Genomic DNA, 20683 nt, shown 5'->3' with positions numbered 1-20683 from the left:
AACAAAACATAATAATTCCTGACTTTTTTAAACTGGTAAAGCACCAGGGTGAAAGCCTGTTCACTGAGACTGTACAAGTATTTTATGGGAACTAAGGCGAGAAAAAGGAGAAGTACAGACAGCCTCACTCTTAGCCTAGTATTCCAATGGGAGAAACAAATCAATTATTCTTTTCCATCTCACATCCTTCTAAAAAGAATCCACATCCACCAGTTGGAAGAAAACAAAGGTAGTGGAAGAAGGGAACTACTAGCTGCCCTTGAAACTTGCATGTCTCTGCACTGTAAAAACTTTGTCAGGAAAATAAGGCAGCCTTTGATGAGAAGTTGAAAAGGTAGGCCACTGAAAGAAGTCTGAGTAGCTGTGGAAAACGTATAGAGTATACAAACAGAAAATTGTTTGAACAGAAAATCTAAACAGGTTTGAATGTCCACAGCTCCAGAGACTGAACTACTGTACTTTATTTGCTGGGACAGCTTTACCTTCTCATTTATGAAAAGACCAGAAAACTTTCAAAAACTTACATTTCTGTAACAGTAGTCCAAATTGAACCCAGCATTTTACAGTTCCCATAAAGAAATGAGGTGTGTGAATAATTTCTAGCTATTTAGCTCCTGTTTTGTAACTGCAGCTTAGTTATGCTGCAGTGAAGACAAACCAATTCCTGGCTAGCAGCCAAGTGCACCTACATTTTTTTTGAGTCTTCTCCCTTCTCTTTATCCAGGGAAGAAAGAAGATGCTGTCCCTGTAGGAGGGGCTATAAGCAGCATCTTTCTGTTCAGAATATGTTGCCTCTTACATCTCTCAGAGTATCACTCCTATTTTTCACTCTGTCTCAATCTGACTTGACCTGTAATGGCACATAGCAAGCTAGTAGTGTCTGGGACTTTTATATAGACTCAGAATATGCCAGCACATGTCCTAACCTGAAAGAAAAGTGAGCAAGACTGATGTACATGGGCAGAGAGGATTGAAAAGAACGGGGAGCCTATGAGAAAGTGACAAAACTAGTGACTAATAATTACAAGGGAGGGGCTATGGTGTGCCCTAATGCAATGTACCTAAGTCTAGTACAGGTAGGGGATACCAGGCCCTTACACGGAGTCCTTTTCTTCAATGGTAAAACATATAAACTATGTTACTTTGAAGAAGAACAAGCACACATTTCACTCTTAAGTGTTCTAATGCTAAACAGCAAATAATAAGCAGCGTTGTAACTACAGCTTTTTCACTATTCCTTAGCATTGATCCAGCCAGTAGGAACTTAACAGACAATGCAGAGATGAGTGCCCAGTGAAGCACTACATGTATGTGACTTACCATGGTATTCAGAATAGTTCTATTCCCAGTGAACTGATGGTGTGTGGCTTGTTTTAGAGAGATAGCCAGTGGAGTTAAACCGAGTGATCTGAATATCCTCCCTTTAAGTTCAGAAATCTGAAAGAAAAAAAAAAAATTGTATTTTACTTCCAATTTTTAATTGAAAAAAGTGTTACATTTAGCAGTTTTAATGCTACTTAGATGTGCTCACATAAATAAAACATGAATACTCAATATTTGACAGCCCCACTCTTCCTATAGAGGTGTAAATCAAGAATAATTCAGTTAGGCCTATCAGAACTAATGATGCTGCCTAGAAAGCAAAAAAGAATTATGAAGATTTATACAAGCTGACAATTCAGTAAAGTACCTATATAAAATTGTTCCTAAGTTACAGAAGAGTTAGATATCACTACCTCATGTTATTTGAATAAGACATAAGTTCCAGGTGAAATTCTGACTTTTGAAATATATATAATAGCAGCAGTGAGGCCACGACTTTTCTCTGTGTACTTTGCAGTTGGTCATGGTAGTTCCAGAATCAGTAGGCTCACTCTTGCCCATGGATCTTGCTGTCCAGCACTGTCTGAACTATCAAACTCCCACTTCACACTTCTAAATACTGTGACTTCATTCCAAATGTCAACAGAATCCTTAATGCAAGTTTCTGTCATTATTGTGTGAGGATACATATACATCACTTTCATCAGGAAAAAAAAAATACAAAGATGCTTATTGATCTGTTTAATTTCCAATTCAGTTTTATTTCAGTCTGCTGTAGTACCGCTGCCACATCATGAAAAAACAGACTTCAGTTACAGCTGTCCTTGAAGAGGCATCAAGTGTCAAATGTAATTTAATTATCAGGTGCTAGTTGTCTTGAATTCAAATATTTCTGGAAGAATTCTGAATCACTTGTGACATTGTCAAATGGGTCACATTGACTATAAGTGCTGATTACCCTTCCAAGGTCATCTTTTTGATCAGCGCTGCCACATATAGAAAGAACTGGCTTACAAACAAAGTCTGTGCATACTACCTCACTAGGAATCCTGGATAGGTCACTTGTGCATAAATCTATGTTGCAAATTCTTTTTTTTTTTTTTTCAAGTATTGATAGACCTCATATGTCAGTAATTTTCATCTCTTTAATATTCACTTTTTAAGAACACTTGTTTTGTTGTTACATATAAACTGTTTTACATGTTTTACAATTTATTTCAGGCCCTAACACATGTATCAGAGGCCTGCTACCCTTTACTGGATGGCTGTAGAAAAAATAGGCAGAAATGGCAATCCTTAGCTGAACAACAAGAGAAGAATCTGATTAATGGAGAAAGCAATCAAGCCAAACGGAACTGAGATGCCGATTTAAAAACCACAAGCTTAAGTTCACACAGAAGACGTAGTAATAGGGAAGTACTGCATTCTACTAAACACTGTATGGATTTGGATTCTGTTTTTGCCACTGCTGTATTGTTTTTCCACATTTCAATATATAGCATGACGGTGTATATGCCAAGACCATATAATTCTTCTATTACATCTAATGAGATGGAAAAAGATCTGCAGTTAGTTTATACTAACCTACTCCATAGAAGGTATGAGTGCAGTTTACTCGAGTGTCCCTGAGAGCCTAATTACTTCATAGATGTATATATAGTTGTTCAGTGATTATGTTGTGGCCAGTATCTTAAAGACTACTGCATTTCGCACCTTTTTGCCTCTTTCAGTCTTGCTGTGTTAGGCTGTAAAAGAAATGCACAGTCTTGCCTGTTATCTTCCCAGAGGTTTAGAAGAAAAACTGGGACTAATGCTGGCAAGCCTGATCCAGCATCTACTATACCAACCTCTTCCAGAAAACAGAACTGGGCTTTGAAATGGAGAAGCCCCAGAATTTTGTACCCAGTAGCTTTTTCATATCATAAGAATGTCTTAGCAATGTGTTACATTTAAAAAAAACCCTGTGAGTTATGAGGCAATGGGGGGCTTAGGAGTTTCGTGGTACAGGTGTCATAATTACCCACAGATAATGGAAATTGCTTGAAGACTGATGAAATACATCACAACGTAGCTGACAGGCTGCGTGCCTTGGAAGAATGACCGCAAGAAGCAGAGAAATTGAAACTAAACAAGATATTTCTGTATGCTCATTTTAACTTCATTTTGAAGTTGAATTTAACATTGTCTTAACAAATAAACTGAATCACAGGCGGGAAAGGAGAAGAAATGTGACTGCAAGAGCAAGGGATGAAAATCCAAATCGGAACGATGCAGGAATGGCATGCTTCCAGTAACCATCAGTGGCCGGTGCTATTAATGACCATCAATAGGCCAGTGTTGTTATGAAATGGCTATGACCACTTTGAAGAAAGTATTATGTTAACATATTTTTAAAAATATTTTTAGCACTCGTTAGCGTTAAAAATTATCTATCATTATGTCTTAAAGGAATATGAAAAAAGAATACCGAAAGCAAAAATAGCCCAGGATGCTACAGGGATTTACTGTTTGTACATAAGGATCAACATTCAGCAAACTAAGAATCAATTAGCTTGCACTAGGAAAAGAAGGCATTGATATTTCATTCAAACAAAGATGATTAATAAAAATGATTTTGAACTCATCACTGGGAGCCAATTCACGAAAATATACACATAAAACAGTCAAAAAAATAAAGCAGTACAAGGAGAGTACAATTTCATTGAGCAGGATAAAAAAATTAATGTCAGCATTCTTAGACTGGTGAGCAGTAATTTCAGTTACACAGAGACAGAAAATGTTGATTTTTTTTTTTTTTAATCTTTAGCAATGAGGCGGTAGTTAAAATTAATAAAAGTAATACATTTGGGATTATACTTTCAAATCCAGGAGTTAGTTTGTATTGCAGTAATCCAGAAAATTCTAGTTGAAAACTGCAATGCATTTAGTCTTCCCAGGAGATTATCAATCCCACCTGCAGTAGCCAGTCAGAAGGACACTGAAAAGGAGCTCTTTTTGTCAGTCTCTGCATTTAGATAACAACATCAGAAGCTAACAAAAAATGAAGAAAGTGTTTCAAAATGTTCCACAGAACTGTTTTTCATGGTCACTTTTTTTTTTTTTTTTAATGTAGACTAAGGAATTCTGACAGTTTGCAGCATTTCTGCCAACATCTATCATTTGTTACTGATTACATCCTATCTCAAATTTCTCTTATGTCTACCAGTAATAATTTATTGCAGCTGAATGTGAAAGTATTTTTTCTATAAAAGTATTTCTCCTATGAGGTTTTTTGTTTTTTTTTTTTTCCCAGGTTTTCAGAAACAACAAAAAAAAAGTATGGAATTCAACAATAATTAAGGTTTCTAGAGCTATTTTGAATTTGTATCTACACATATATATTTATATGCATACATGGCACAATATGTGTTTGCAACAGATCATGGCTCTGCACAAAAACTACAGCAGCCTGCCTTTCCCAACCTTCCAGCTCAAAAAAGGAAAAAAACCAAAGCTTTTAGGTACTTTTTGATAAATAGGAATTTTGCTTCATGATTTGCATAGTATATTCTTTTCCTTGAATGTCTGAGATACTAAAATGTGTCAACTATAAAGTACATATTTAATATAAATATGAACAAAATGTATGTATATAAAGGTGTATTCTTGTTGGTATGGTTGAGACTAGCAATTCATGGAGACAGCACAACTGTGGTGATACTACAGTGTAGTGACCAATCATTTACATTAAGATTCCTGTAACTATACTTCTCTGCTATATTGTGTGTTCAACAAAACTTTACTGACATTAACTTATAAATATTAGAAAAGAATGCTGGATTCTTACCTTGGACTTGAAAAAACATGCATGACAATCTGCAATTCTTCAAAGGTTCACTTAAAATGAACAAAGCTATACAGTATGTGCATACATGTAATTACATATTTGTACACATTTATCATACCAAATCTCTTCCACTACCAAGATTCAACTACAGAAATATAGTTCCTAGTGATTAAACTATTTAAATGTCACAACATGTCTGTATCTGTATATATTTCTACCAAGAAAAAAAAAAAAGCCATTAAACTACTGGTTTAAGAATTTTAAAAGCATATTTTGCTGTTGTTTCATGAAAAATCAGACATCTGTGTGAAGGCAAAGGGTGCCAGTCTTGTTTCATAGCTCTGTGTGTATTGTTTCAAGAAAATTTTTCTTTTATTTCATAATGTAGGTAGATGAAAATATGAGAAAGAAAAAAAATAAAACAGGCTGTTTCTTACTTAAATTCATTGCCTTCCAGAATTCGACATTTTCATACTCAGCCATTCCATACTTTACAGCCATGCTGCTGTTAAGTTACATGTATCTAATAATTTTAGTCAGGTCTCAACCATTTACTGCTCTATCTTAAATCGTCTAGCTAAGGAAATCTAGAGGAAGATGCAAGATACAAGCAGAAACTGAGTGCATCACTTTGTCAATTCAGTTTTAGGTCTGTTAAAGCCATTGTGAAATTTGGTATTTAAGTTGTACAAAAGTTGTCCCATTAGTTTTTAGTACTTGTCTCAATAGAAACATCTAAGACTTGTTCTCAGATATACACATTTTCTTTTGAAGTCACTTCACAGCACAGTTTAATGCTTTAAGTACAGTTCTCTTTCTGGTTTTGTCCCCTTTCTGAAAAAAATAACTTGTCTTGTTAATGTATACAGAATTACTCATTAACCCTAGCTCTTCTATAAAAAACAAGGCTCTTACACTGTAGGTAGTACTTTTCCAAGAAGTTATCCACACACCCAATATTAGCTGTAGAATATAGGTATGTAGGTTTTCTTTAATCTCAGTAAGAAAGGAGAGAAAAGTAATCTTGATTTTGGCAATTGTATTGATTTTTAATTAGTAGCAGTTTAAATCATTCTCAGATGTGCACAGAATGCAAGCACAAGCAGACTAGTGATAAAAGTGAGTAATCTATTCCATCAATGACCAGCTGATCTCTCTTTACAAGAGAGAGCTGAAGCCTGATAGAGGCATCATCTTCCGCCAGCTGGGTGTATGTAAAGGTAAGTTTTCAAACTGCAGTACAATGCATTTTAATCTGGTAGTGCTGTGAACTGATGCTTCAAAACTGATTCTTGTATGTGTTTTTCAAAACTGCTGGGTAACTGATTGTGCAATCCATTAGAGAGAAAAAGTACAAAAAGCCAGACTTAGCCCCTCAATTAAAATTTGGGAATACTCCCGGAAGGATCTGGTTGATGCCCCTTGCAGGTAAGCCTGAGAAAATAGAGTGTTGATGGAAAAAGTGCCTCAATCATAATAAATTCAGAAATGTTTAAAGGTTTTAGAGATCTAACCTTTTAGGTGATTTTTTTTACATTAGCTTTAGCTAAAAGTCTTGTCTCTGCAATGCTGTAGGTTGTTCTTCATGCCAAATCACATGCAGCCTACATTCTACAAGGTTTCAGCTTTATTTCTTAGTCCTCTGCTCTGCCTCTTCATGGACTTGCACTAATTTGAGAGAGAAGCTCGAACACTGGAGCTTGAATAAAAACCCAAGTTTACCCTGAGGATAAGAAATAGCGAGGGCTGGACTATATGGACTTTCATAGGAACAAGAAACATCAGAGAATCTGGCCTGGCAACTGCTAACTCTTTCTAAACATGACAAATTGCGACTTCAAGATCTTTTATTTTTGTCATTGCAAGATATGAAAATTGCATGGGAAATTTTATTTTCCACACAGAGAAGTCTGTTTCCATAGAGAAACTCGTATCTAAGTACCACTGTGTGTAAATGTATATTTATGTGATAATGCTAGATAATACTTTCCACTAACTTTCACTGCGTGAGCTTGTCATGCTAGTTCCTAAGGTATGCTCAGATTCCCATTCAAAGTTAATTACATGATTCCTGTTTACCTCAGTGGGAGTTCAATTGAGCTGTATAGGAGTGAAGGAATAGGTCAAATTCACCTTTTCTAGCTATAGACTCATCCTCAGCAACACCTGCCTCACCTGTTCTTTACTGTATTCCTGCTGATGCTCAAGGTACCTCACAGATGTAACTGGTTGGAATTTGAGCCTTCTATGTATTCACGTGGCAGACACATGCATGTGTCTCTTGAAGAATGTAGTGTGAAATGCACTGTAAATAGTTTTAATATACATTTCTATTATACTTTAATAAAAATCCTAATCAAAATCACTAGCCACCAAGTTTGTCCATTCGTATTCTTTTATCTTAAAAATATTTCAACATAGTTTCTGTACACAGTATTTTTGTACTAGGTTATCTGGGTTACTCTGTATTTTATGTTCTGCCTTTAAGGAGATTTAAAGTCTTCTGAATGTTATGGGTTCTCACTTGCTTCTGATCTATGGATACTCAGTAAAATGAATTACATTACTTAGAGAAATATTACTCCTCTCCTACTTTCTGTGCAGTTGATGGAGGATAGAGTCAGGTTATCTTCTGAAGTCAAACTGCTGCTTAGTTCTTCATTTCTTCTTTATTCTCTTTGTATTATTTCATATATTTTAAAATAAAAAAGACAATGCCAATTCAATTTTACTGTTTGTTAGCTAGTATCATTGAAGCTAAATTTTCAACACCTACTGTCACGGAGTTGACCAGATCAATCTATGTCTGTGACAGGGGCGACAGGCCTTTGCCCTCCCCCTCCCACCCCAGTCCCACAAAAATGGGAAGGAAGGAAGGGAGGAAAAAAGCAGTGGCAACAATCTATGGAGGAAAACATATTTTACTATAATACTGGAATACAAAATAACACAATATATACAATTTAATTGAAATTGAGATGAATAAATCAGACAAGATGAGACAGAGAGTTCCCGGGACCGATTCAAACCTGAAAAGCTTGGAACGGCCAGGAAAGCACCTCCAGCACCCACTGCCAGGCAGCAAGAGAGTGCCCCCCCACCCGGAAGGGCCAGATCTCGTGACTGCTGTAATGTACAGGGATAGGTAGCTGGGATTGGGGCAGTGACACTTTAATGCCCCGTACACTACGTGATGTTTTGATGTGGAATACTGAAACCCAAAATAAAAACAAAAAACATAGAACCATGACACCTACCTTATTGTCCCAAGTAAAAATACAGCTTCTGCAAATATTTGTTATATTGCATTTTCAATAATTTCTCTAGGTTCTAGAAATTCAGACAAGAATTTCACTATTAATATCAGGATATTTCTAGCACACACTGCTGATGTGAGACTGATTCTAACAGCAAATACTCATTTGCTACTACTAACCACTAGAGAGCAGTGCAGCTACATTTACTAGGAGCTATCAGAAACCAGATTATATATTGGTAAGTAGAACGGGCAAATAAAACTCTTATATACAACTCTGTCCTCATCGTTTGCCCCCAGGTGTCAATTTCTGAGAAGTATGTAAGAGAGAATGAAAAAGCCAACCTTCCAACTTCCAGCAAAACTGATAAACTTATTTTTTGCAACAAAAGTTGTATTGTGTGCAAACTTAGATCTTGGCCAATGGGCTTCTTGGCACGTCCAGATCTTTGGCTATTAGGTTCTCCACAGCAACAGTTCTGGGTTGGTGGGGGTTGTTTATTTATTTATTTATTATTTTAGCTCTAGGCAAAACCAACAAGTATGTGCACCCCTGACGAACAGCAGTCTCATTCAAAAGTTATGAAGGGCCAGATTTAGTCCAGCACAAAACACAAGCACCATTTGCTCAAACCAACTTCAACGTGTGAGTGCAACTCAACAACTATCTATGTCTATCTACATATACCAGGTAATCATTTGCTCTGGGACTACAATCTTTCCACTCCAGTCACCAACTTAGAATCATCACGTTCCTGCACAGCGTTCAGTTGCCTCCTGAATGTTTGAATTCCTTTCAGAGACACGAGGCTGTTTTCAACACAGTAATACTGGAATATATTGGAATACATTTCTTATCCATTCCTGAAAAGAATATCCCTTTAGCCTAGAGTATGTTGTTGAAGAAGTGAAAAGCAATTTTAGACTCAGACTTTCTTGCGTAACTATGACTTTTTGATGAATGGAAAATAGCCCCTTCTTCCACCTATTGTAGTAAAGATGTCAGCTATTGCTAAAATGCAGCGATCGTTGCCGTGAAATCTCTTTTTGAGATTTTCACAGAATATTTCTTGCAGTAGTGAGCTTTAGGATCTGAATTTAAGGCATCTAACAGCCATTCTGTTTTTCAGCCTTTCAGAGGAGAATAGCATTTCTCAGCATTTACAGAACTGTGACGTAGGACTTCAAGTTCAGCTGAAAAACGTCATGAGTTACAATTTTATTTCAGTAACTTTTAATTTCAGTACGTGCAGTTCCAATTTTTTGTAATGCCTGGCTGCATGGTTTTCCACAGTATTCCAATGCTTTATTTTATTCAACATGTATTTTTACATCCTCTAAGAGATTAAACTATTCTCCAAAATGCTATATTATTTTCTTTCCTGAACCTCTACTTTCAAGAGATGATAAAATCCACTTTCCTGATATGATGAAATGTGAGGCTAATCAATTCAGCCATAGCCTACTGCTACACTCTCAATGCTTTATAACAACTGATAAATAGCTCTGCACTTTACATAGGTTTTTCTTTAACATTATAGAAGATCTTTAACATACACTAGGAGTAAAATAAATGGTTAAGTTACACGTGATTAAGATCACATGCAAACATTTCTTCTGAACTTTTTTTTTGTAGTTGATCAAGTCACTGGCATATTATTTTATGACATTACTTTTTTTTTTAAACATAAGCAAAAGTCATTTCATAGATAAGTTGAGGGGTTAATTTGATCAAGGTCACACAGAAAGTCAACATCTGAGCTGGAAATAGAATGAATAGGACTAAGGTCTGTGTCCCAGTTCTGCATTTACACAAGACATGAATAAAAGAAAGAACACTGTTCTATGTTGAAGCCATCTTCTCCCTTTGGATATATGAATGGATATATATACTGGCTGCTTAGTCTGGGGAAAAGGAGGCTGAGGGGAGACCTTACTGCTCTCTTCCAATATCTGAAAAGAGCAAGAACGAGGTTGGTCTCTTCTCACTGGTGACAGGATGAGGGGAAATGGCCTCAAGTTGCACCAGGGTAAGGTTAGGTTGGGTATCAGGAAAAACTTCTTTACAGAAAGGGTTGTTCAGCACTGGAATAGGCTCCCCAGGCAGGTGGTTGAGTCACCATCCTGGATGTGTTTAAAACCTGTTTGGATGTGGTGCTCAGGGACATGATTTAGCAGAGGATTGTTAGAGTTAGGGTAGGATGGTCAGGCTGCGGCTGGACTCGATGATCTTTACTGTCATTTCCAACCTGAGCAGTTCTATTATTCAATTCTATGTAAGTGCTTTATTATCAGGGCTATACAGAGTGCTCCCTTGCTGTCCTGATGTACTCAGGAGAAGTCTCCATGTTACAGACTGAGATTAGATTAAAGTCACTAATCCAGATAATCACCATAAGAGATACACAATCAGCTAACAGCTGTGCTAAAATAAACTAAAAGTCCAGTTCAAATTTTGCAGAAGTCCAAAAGGCAAATGCAGACTGCCAAAACTAAATGTTAGCTCACTGCACCATAACTCATATCCTTCTTCCATCAAACTTCTTATTCTAAATAAAAATAAACTACTTCCCTAAATTTGCTTGCTACTACGTACTGGGAAAATACAGGAGAAGAATATTAAGAAACACATTTAAATACTTCAGCAAGTAGACAAGCCCTACGTGTCTACTGAATCAATCTGTATGTGACAAGTGACAAAAGTCACTAATACTCAAAGGTTTGTATGAACTTTGGTGTAAAAGAACACTGTTGTTTAGATTGGAAATTGCTCAAAATCATGTCATTTTCATTGCTACTATGACAAATTGCACTAACCTAGCTAACTAATCCTAGGTTGCATTTTTGGATTTTATGATCAACGCCTGCTGCAATACAACATCCACTTCAGTACATACTTTGACATTATTTATTGAAGTGTTACGCTACAGTGTTAGCCCATAGTTATCCTATCCTAGGCTACATAACTAGCCCATAATTATCCTAAGGGTGGCTTTACTGACATAGCATTATCCATTTACTATAGCCATATAAAATTGAGTATTGTGGTTTAAATGCTTAGTCAAGCTTTATGACAAGGGACCTAGATGCACTAGAATGATTTAAATGCCCAGCTAGCCTTGCTATCCCTTCCTAGAAATTTAGAAGATTCATGTAATAAAAAACATGTACAAATACAGCCAAATTAATTTCTGACAGAAACTAAGTAACGTGCATAGTTTAAACAGGTATGAACAGATTCATATCTCTCCTAGCATGTTTAATAACACTGTAATATAAAAATATATTATATAAATATCTTATTTTTATCCTGACCCCAAACAAGAAGCACTCCATGGTAAAGCTGAATTCTACTGTCTGAGCAACTTGACAACAAGCCAGAAAACAATAAATGCGATCGAAGAATGCAACCCACTGCAAAAGCATTTTTGTCACCCTGATCTTTGGAATCTCATTGATAATTATCTTCATAATTGAGCCTGGTGAGATTATCAGAGACTGGCATGATGAGATTGGTACAGCAATACAAGTTAATCATTTATTTCCATCCACTGCATTTAAAGATCAAACTTCGAAGTCATGCTTATCTTTTTCCTAGTGTCTTGTAGCTAGCAAGCTGAAGAAAGCCACAAAGCAAGAATCCACTCCCTTAGCTTTCATGCAGACAGCGATACTTTACAGATTTTTTAATGCAGCATCTAAGCAAAAATTGTAGGTTTGAAATCTGCACAAGGACAAGCTAGGCAGAAGAAGGAAAAAGGTTGTGAGATATTTCAATATAAAAATACCTCCACCAAAATTAATTATAATATTAGAAGAAGAAAACTTCTACAGATTTCAAAGGAACTCTGATTAAAGTGTACATAGCATCATTCTTTTTACACATAAGAAAACTGAAGTCATATTTTAGTATGTTCGTAATCCTAATTAACTTGTAAATTATGGGAGATCCAAAATGCAGCTGTTTGTTTTGCCACTGACATTCCATCCAACCTCAGGGAAGAACAGCTCCTTATGCTGTCAGTTTTATACCAACGTGAAGACACCATGTAACTCATAAATACCAGCCACTGTGGAGATTCCTTCTTAACAGAAGGATCCTGTCTTGTCAGAGCTGTGAGGCTGATCGGAAGAGCATCCTTAGGATTCATAGTCAATGAAAAGAACTGCTAAGGATGGAAAATTGAGACAGAGAGGGAGCAGCAACAGGCTGTAATAGGAAATCCAGGAGCCAGCTACTTGCTGTTCCCACGTTGAAAAGGTTTGGAGCTGGCTGCTTAGCCTGACTTCTGAGGGAGCCTGAGGAATCACAAGTGAGAAGAGGCAAACAGTGATAACTGACAGGAAAAGCACATCTGGGAGGAACTCCTGTTAGTTTAGGACTCGCTCCATGAGACCCCTCCCTCTTTGTCAAGGTTGCTGAATAAAGTTTAATGTAGAAATTAATGCTTAAACCATGGACTTTGTTTTCAGAGCTTAAAAAGATGGCCTGAAATGACAATCATGAGGGGAGAAATCAGCAACACTAATTTTCTTTAAATACATAAAGGACTACTTCAGATGTTTTAAAGTTCCTTAAATGTAATGAATCAGCAGCTTCTTGGAGAGAAAGTCAAATTCACCTGAAAATTAGGAAACTCTCTTGAAATGCTCAAATAAAGTGTAATTTTCCACTTGTTAAGAGTTCATACTGTCGTGAAACAATGGGAATATGGAAGATGTTGCCACTATTCAAGTAAAGTATTTTCAAAGTATCTATCAGTAAACAATAAATAAATATCCAACCTTCCCATATAAAAATACTGTACATTATGTATGCGCATGAATTATGTATCCATATTCTTTTACATATATATGAACTGCTGCATGGCATGGCCCCATGTTTCTACTGGATTCAAGTCAACTTTTCAAGTGAAGAAGTGGCTTAAAAGTTACAGTGCACCACTGACAGAAAGAACACTTCTGCAAAGGCTATTAAAAAAAAGAGAATATTTTTAACAGTGTGATCACCTAACACGATACTTTTGTTTACATCATATTACATAAGTGATACAGATAGATAACGATAATTACAAAGGTCAAGAGACAACGCAATGCAATATAAGAGATAATCTGACTAAGAAACAGACATTCCTTTTGCTTTTTTTCTGAGCTTCCTCAACAGTGGGATGGGTATCCATGATAAGCACAGCCCTGGGCATGGGCTATGACACTTTCTGAGGCACCAATTTTATGTACAAACACACATCTTCTGCCTTGAAAATAGCCGATTTTTATCCAGTTCCAACTACAGGGCTGGCAGGTATACATCTCCCTAAGGCAAATGTCATGCCCATACCTGGCAATGCTACAGCTCACAGTGAGATAAAATAAATTTCTCCTTGATATAAAACAGTAATTCTGGAATTACAATACTTTCATAGGGGCAAAATTTTATTTTCTATGAAAATTATGCCTACTTCTTTGCAAATTTTATATTAGAACTTCGCTGTAAGTCAGTGCGATTTAAATAAGAGAAAGAAATAAACCTGAATATGTGGGAAGAACCTGCATTTAAAAACTGTAATAATGAGATGTAATGCTGTTGTTACATTATGAGGTAATCCCTTACATTTTCAACTGCAAATACACAGTCCACAAGCCTTTGATACACCATCGTATCGAAGACGGGATTGTAAGGAAAGAGCAGCTGGCCAGTACAGCTAGAGTGGCAGACTGCGCTTTTCCCTACACTTAGACCAAAAAAAAAGCATTACTAAGGTGAAAGGCTGCATCTTCAAGGAAGGGGAACTGCAGCAGCTGGTACGGAGGAAGATGAGAGGACAAACTGCAGCTTGAAGAGGATATGTCCACAGCCCCAATCCTTGCCACTTCTGGGTGAAACTTCCCATGCAGAAAAGGCTGTGGGTTCTTGTTCCCTCGCACAGTTTATGCAAAACCCCCAGGTTCAAAACATCTGCTGTAAGAGGAGATGGCACACTTCAAATGAAGCGGATTATGAAATAGACATAAAAAGAGCTCTGTTGGCAGATCAGAGAGAACCTCTGCTGGGATAAACTTCTTAAAGTGGAATAGATATAGGTAGAACAGGAGGTGTTCTCACCTGAACAGACCAGTTTGTACCACATCCAAACTTCTGGGAGACCAAAGGGTCTGAAAAACAAATTAATTCTGGTGCACAGTCAGTAGCAGACTGTTTTGGGTGCAACTACAGCAACTTTGTTTGCAACAATAAGAATCTGAGTTGTTTTCCTCTTTCCTTAACTTCTGTACAGTAAAGGTGAGGAGTAGCTATTGAGTTACTTCTTCCTATATGCTGTTAGCCAGATTAGCATTGATTTCAAAACAAACCTGAGTGGAATGGAAAGCCACACCATTTTGGTATCACTAGCAAAGTTCTAAATTTACAGTTACACTTCAATAAAACCTTTTGCTGCGGTCTAGAAGAAAAAGAAAATTATCGTAACGCCAGACTAGTAAAATTCATTAGTTAGAGCACAACCTCATTACCTGTGTGATGAGCAAAATTCATTTCAGCATTCAGGATTTACATTTTAAAGCTAACAGACAGCAGATCTAGTGCCATCCATAGGAACAGACGAACTATAATACTGAATTTGGTACAAAGATTTAATACCAGCAAATTTGGTCAGTTTCAAGTAGAGCTACCTTGTGGGGAAGAAAGAGCTAAGTCAGAGTGTGCTCATTTTCTGCACTATCCTTCAACATTTAAACCTGGGATCTACAGAAATCAACCACATTGGGTAAAAATCACTTAGCAGCACATCATCCATTGTAGAAATGGACAGAAGCAGAGCATCCACTGAATGGGCTACAATATAGAGAATGTGTAGAAAGTGCCCTGAATTTAAACTACCTATTAAAGAGTGGGGACATGAATAGAGAATATCACCGCAATTTCCACAGCTCGGCCCTGGACTAGAAGGTAGCAAATTGTTTCTGAAACTGAAGCGAGTTTCCAAAACTACCTGTGGACATTCAGTAGATCCTTCATCTCACGTTTATTACGTGAAGTACAATAGATTCTCGCCAGATTAGAACAGACAAAGCAGAGATTTGTGTTTGGCTTGTTAGGTAAATGCATTTTCTCCAGTTGTAGAAAAACTCTTCCACCAACATAAAGTCTTATGCAACAAAGGAAATGTTAATACATTTGCTTAGTCTAATTATTACTTTCACTAGATAGCCAATTTTTTACTACAATTCAAATAAGATGAACACAATGGGTGGCTATTTATAAAGAAGAGTAATAAAGATCATCATTTGGGGCAATAAAAGAGAGAGAGATTCAGCAAACAGTTGCTTACAAGTGGAAAACTTAGTGAAACTACAGTGACCCCCTCCTTGACAGGATCAATGCCACAGTTGAGCTTTAGCCAGCCACATCATCATGTAAATTGCTTTCCTGATAAGCCAGCTCATAAATTCTGTTTGCAAAGCTCTGCTATTTACCAGAAGTCTGCCTATAGACAGAAAGATGGCATTTAATGGTACTTGGAAAGTAGAGAAAAATGAAAACTATGAAAAATTCATGGAAGCGATGGGTAAGCCTTACTTTTTGAAAGCCGGAATACAAACTTAAGCTGTTCATGAGCTACCATCTGGCTGACCTGGCCTTTGTTGTCTGCTACTTTGCCCTTGCACGTTGCCCAGCATTTATTTTCAAAAGATTCTATAGAGGGGAATACAGGGTAGAAAAACACTGATTTTATTTGCATTGTGATAATCTTATGCATTTAGCTAATCCCAGCAGAGGCATTTCAGCAGAATCTCCACGTCCACATTTGTGGAAAAGGCTCAGAGAATTTGAATGGTAAACTTTAAACGGAATTATATGTAAGGAATATTATTTTGATCAGACTGTTTGAAAAATTACACAAGAAGGAAATTGTTGGTCTCCATTTTTGCAGAACACGTGATTTGAGTAATTTTAACATGTTAGTGCTTATTTTAAGCTTGTACAAACTGTGTGTAATATGGATATAAAATCATCCTAGTTGGATGGTGGTTTGTATTACATGTGTACTGCTGAACACTGCCTCAATGAAAGGTGGAGAAGAATAAGATTGAGTTAGAATTCTGGGCTAAGCTCCCTCAACTAAAGAAAAAGTCATGAAAAAAATGCAAAAATGATGTTCTAATTTGTTTTTCTCTGATTGATGTTAACTGATTTTTTTTTAGGCGTTAACGTGATGAAAAGAAAGTTAGGAGCCCATGATAATCTGAAGATCACAATTCAGCAAAATGGAAATAAATTTCTTGTCAAAGAATCAAGCAACTTCCGTACCATCGACATTGAATTCACTCTGGGAGTCAGCTTTGAATACAGTCTGGCTGATGGGACTGAACTTTCAGTAAGAGACTTTTGATATCATTATATATTCATTGAATAGCAATAACTTTACAAAGTACAGTTTCAAGATTAATGACCTGTCTTCCTAAGTTCCAGTTTAAACTTGGCTTTAAGGTCTGACAGTCCAGGCACGCTTGCACCCTATATACAAAATCACAGATTAGCCTTAACTGTTAATGGTTCAGCATTGTGACAGGAAGCTCAGGGATCCATACAGTGCCCCAAAAAGCAGAGCATCCAGCAATTTTCACATGCTGAAATCCAGGCAATTGCAAACTTTACTTCTTACAATAACCAAGTACACCATCTAGAGCACAGTGTGGGTATCTGTAAGAAATGAACCATACCAACAGAGAAAGAGATCACCTGAGCCTGACAAAAGAGCAGTTAAATAAGCTTTTTTCTAGTATTTAACTTTTTATAGCCTTTCCAATTGTGTCCTAAAAAACATTATTACACTGTTTTAATCTCATCTTAAAGCACTTCTGCAGCTGTTGAATCAAATCAGTGCCATGTTTATTGCAAAACATTTGTGGGTTGTTTTTTTTCCATTGTAGGGTTCTTGGAACTTGGAAGGAAATAAACTCGTAGGAACATTTACTAGAAAAGATAATGGAAAAGTACTCACAGCATATAGAGAAATTGTAGGCAGTGAACTCGTCCAGGTGAGTTGCGCAGTCGCTTAGACACAATGTGGGAATGCAATAACTGAAAACATTCTCAGAGATATCCTGAAAGTCCAGAATGTTTTTCGCAAACCAAATAACCTTGCTTATCTTCAGATAAAATTCTCAAATCTACTAAAAGTATTAAAAGCTAGAGCTTTGGAATTCAGAACATAAAACTGGCAATGTGTGATTTCCTACCTGGGTGGTAGGTATCAACAAGTCTAAAATCTGTGAATACAAGCTGTATGTAGAAGCCATATACATACTCCCTGAGGGCCCTTTTTTGCCTTCTAAAGTCATGCTATAGGAGTTTTCCCAAGGATAACATTCTCAGCAGCTGACACAGAGCAGGAAGCTAAAGACAAAAGAAAAACCTTCCATAGCTCTCTGACCAGCTGGTCACAAACTTCTTAAATAAATAGCCCTCCAATGGACAGGTGTGAGCTCTGAGCTATCAGAACATAACAGGCCAACTCTTTCTCACATTTCTAATAAAAGCAAGCACATAAGTGACACCTGGGAATATTTCAACACTTTAGGAGTTTTTGTTTGTTTGGTTGGTTTGTTTTTGAAAGAACTGTCCAGTGGTGGTTCAAATGTTTCCATAGAGAATTTATACCTACTGACAACAGGCTGCTTTCCTTCTGTTCCTTTCCTCAGAGCCCTTCCAAAGGCTTTTAGGCCCCCACATGGCCACCTGCCATAATTAATTAAACCACCTCTGACCACAACACCTGTGAAATGAAATTTTATAATAGCAGTCACTGATTTTTCTTCTTAATTTCTGAACAGACCTATGTGTATGAAGGAGTTGAAGCCAAGAGAATCTTCAAAAAGGAGTAAATACTTTACCCAGAACAGCACTGGAATCAAAATCCTATTTAAAAAAAAAGACAATTTTTCTACATATACTTTTCTTTTTTTTTTAATCTCCTCACAGCACCTCCTATATTGTGATTATTCAGCCCTAATGAAAACACAAGTTTACATTTAGTATTTTACCTTGAATTTAAAAAAAAAAAGAAAAAATCCAGTTAAAATTTGAAACAAAGACTAAAAAGTTACTTGTAGGAAGTCTTACCCGAGTAACATACTGTAAAATGCTGCCAAAACTATTTTCTATAATCAAAACTTCAATATTTTTGCACTGGTTCTTGAATAGCAACTTAACTTCCTTACCATGACATTTGTAGTGACAAATGGTTTCTTTGTGTATGGAGTATCGTGTAATAAGAATGGTAAAGCTTAAGAGCCCCCTGACAACAAGCAAGTCTCAAAAACTGTTATATGAAAATAGAAATATACAGTAAATAAAAAAATATGCTCTGATAATACAGCGCACTTTGTTGTTTTAAATCGCATCTCTGATACCTTGCTGACGTCAACAAGAGCAGCATCAAGCACTTACTGACAAGAGACAGATATCTCACATTGCAATTTTATAAGTTGGGTTTAAAAACTATGGCAATGCTTTGAAAGCATACAGGCTTGAGCTGTCCCCATTTATTGAGAGTCAAAGTCATTCTGTCAAGAAAAGTACTGGCAGCTCTGAGTGATTTTCTTTCAGGACATGAATGAAAATATTCAAGGAGTCTTAACTAGACAAAAAATGAGTTCAGATTAAGCTGACTTCACATGCAGTGCCTCTGATGGGTAAAAAACAGGCACCACATTCTGCTCATGCTGTTTATTCTGCAGCTGCTAAATTCAACCCAGCCTCAACCCCCTGCAACAGTGCTATTTCCTAACGCCCTCTGAGGGCCAGCACTCTGCCCCGTGCTTATTTCTGCTTCTTAATGGGCACAGTTACACTTTGATTTTAACGGCTTTTTTTTTTTTTTTTTTTTTCCTAAGTAATTGCTTAAGTTTGCCCCACTCTCCTTTACTTTCCGCTGGGAACAAAAGAACTGAACAAAACCTTTCACCCTTCGGTTACTTCTTTAGCCTTTCTGGCCTACGCTCAGGGCTCCCCCTGCTGGCACCACGCCCTCATGGCGCGAACAGGATTCCACTCGAGACAATGACGCAACTCATTTCCTTATAAATTGGGATTTCCCCGCCTGCCAGATATTGATCGTAATAGATAGTCTGCTCACCCTTCTACACAGCGAAGCTGCCTGCAGCCCTTGCAATGCTGGTGGAGCTGTCGGGTCTCAGCGCAGTGCAGCTCTGTGCGCTGGGAGCTCCCCTCACAGCATAAGCCACCCACACGGCTTTCTGCGCTCTTAGGGAGCACGACTAGGTTTCCACGGTAAGCGCGCGTCTCAGAACAGCTTCCAGTTTTCCCGCCTATCTTCACAGCAGCATTTCCGAGCTCATCCTTTAGCTTTCTCCAGGAAGCCACAACAAGAATTTGTGTACGCTCCCACTCCAGTCCTGCCGTGGTTTAAGACGCAAGGCCAACGTGACGGGCGGGGGCTGATGTCTGTTTTCCACACATCTGACGGGGCACGCCGAGTGCCGGCAGGGAGCCGCGACCAGCAGAGCCTACGGAACAGTGCAGGAACGGCACCGGCTCCGAGCCGGCCTCCCAAGGCATGACTCTTCTCGGCAGCAGCGGAGGCGGGACTTCCCTCTTAGCCTATCTTTACCACACCGACCCGGGGCCCCGCCAACTCCTCAGCGGCAGGGCTACCCGACAGATAGGGGGCAGAGAAGCCGTGGACAACTGCGGTATTCCGACCGCTGCGCGGCGCAGAGCTGTATAGCGCGGCCGCAGATAACGCCACAGCGAACACCACAGGCGACTCCGAGCTCGCGCCGGGCAGCAGCAAACCGCCAGCACCGGGGCGGACCGCGCGTCACGCGGTAAGGGCGGTGCCCGCGCGGGGGCGTGGCGGCGGTACGTGCGCTCCGCTCCCATTGGCTGCCCACCCGGAAGCGCAGCGAGCGTCTGCGCGCCGCGTACCGCGCCGAGCCTGTCGCGGCGGCCGCTCCGTGCCGAGGAGATGGAGGCGGCCGTGCGGCGGCGCCCGCAGCCCGAGGGGCAAAGCGCGGCGAATGGAGAGCGGCCGCCGGCCTTGTCGGGGCAGTCCTACTGGCTGGACCTGTGGCTCTTCGTCCTCTTCGACGTGGCGCTCTTCGTATTTATCTACCTGCTGCCCTGATGGGCCGGGCCCAGGTCAGTCGGGGCGAGGCCGGAGCGGGGCGGGTCCCCTCCAGGCGGCAACGGGGTTGGCAACCGAGTGCCGTGTTGTCCCGCTCGCCGTGAAACGAACGTCTCGCAGTCGAGTCCG

General features: G+C 38.5%; 2 protein-coding genes and 1 long non-coding RNA gene across 6 annotated transcripts in view; 2 read left to right on the top strand and 1 right to left on the bottom strand.

The window, feature by feature from the left end:
- The window catches only part of PDE5A (phosphodiesterase 5A), a 132609-nt gene extending 125088 nt beyond the window's left edge, over positions 1 to 7521 (top strand). For all 4 annotated transcript variants that reach the window (XM_042812314.1, XM_042812312.1, XM_042812311.1 and 1 more), the window contains exon 21: positions 2545 to 7521. In XM_042812314.1, the coding sequence (XP_042668248.1) occupies positions 2545 to 2682 (138 nt within the window). In that variant the 3' untranslated portion in view covers positions 2683 to 7521. The remainder of the gene's footprint in view (positions 1 to 2544) is intronic.
- The window catches only part of LOC122156989, a 57330-nt gene extending 37339 nt beyond the window's left edge, over positions 1 to 19991 (bottom strand). Inside the window, exons 1-2 of the long non-coding RNA XR_006167746.1 lie at positions 19544 to 19991; positions 1321 to 1437 (exon numbers count right to left, since the gene is read on the bottom strand). This is a non-coding gene — a long non-coding RNA (uncharacterized LOC122156989). The remainder of the gene's footprint in view (positions 1 to 1320; positions 1438 to 19543) is intronic.
- FABP2 (fatty acid binding protein 2) lies at positions 15892 to 18779 on the top strand. The gene is made up of 4 exons (XM_042812315.1): positions 15892 to 15970; positions 16608 to 16780; positions 17337 to 17444; positions 18240 to 18779. The coding sequence occupies exons 1-4, from the start codon at positions 15904 to 15906 to the stop codon at positions 18288 to 18290; spliced, it is 399 nt and encodes a 132-aa protein (XP_042668249.1). The 5' UTR covers positions 15892 to 15903; the 3' UTR covers positions 18291 to 18779.
- Positions 19992 to 20683: the final 692 nt, after the last annotated feature.

The sequence above is a fragment of the Centrocercus urophasianus genome, unplaced genomic scaffold, assembly GCF_019232065.1.
Source record: "Centrocercus urophasianus isolate 14NV4802_14NV808 unplaced genomic scaffold, USGS_Curo_1.0 seq_13, whole genome shotgun sequence".
NCBI classification, from domain to species: domain Eukaryota; kingdom Metazoa; phylum Chordata; class Aves; order Galliformes; family Phasianidae; genus Centrocercus; species Centrocercus urophasianus.
Note: the sequence above shows the minus strand (reverse complement) of the source record. Positions and strands in the feature narration are given on the sequence as shown.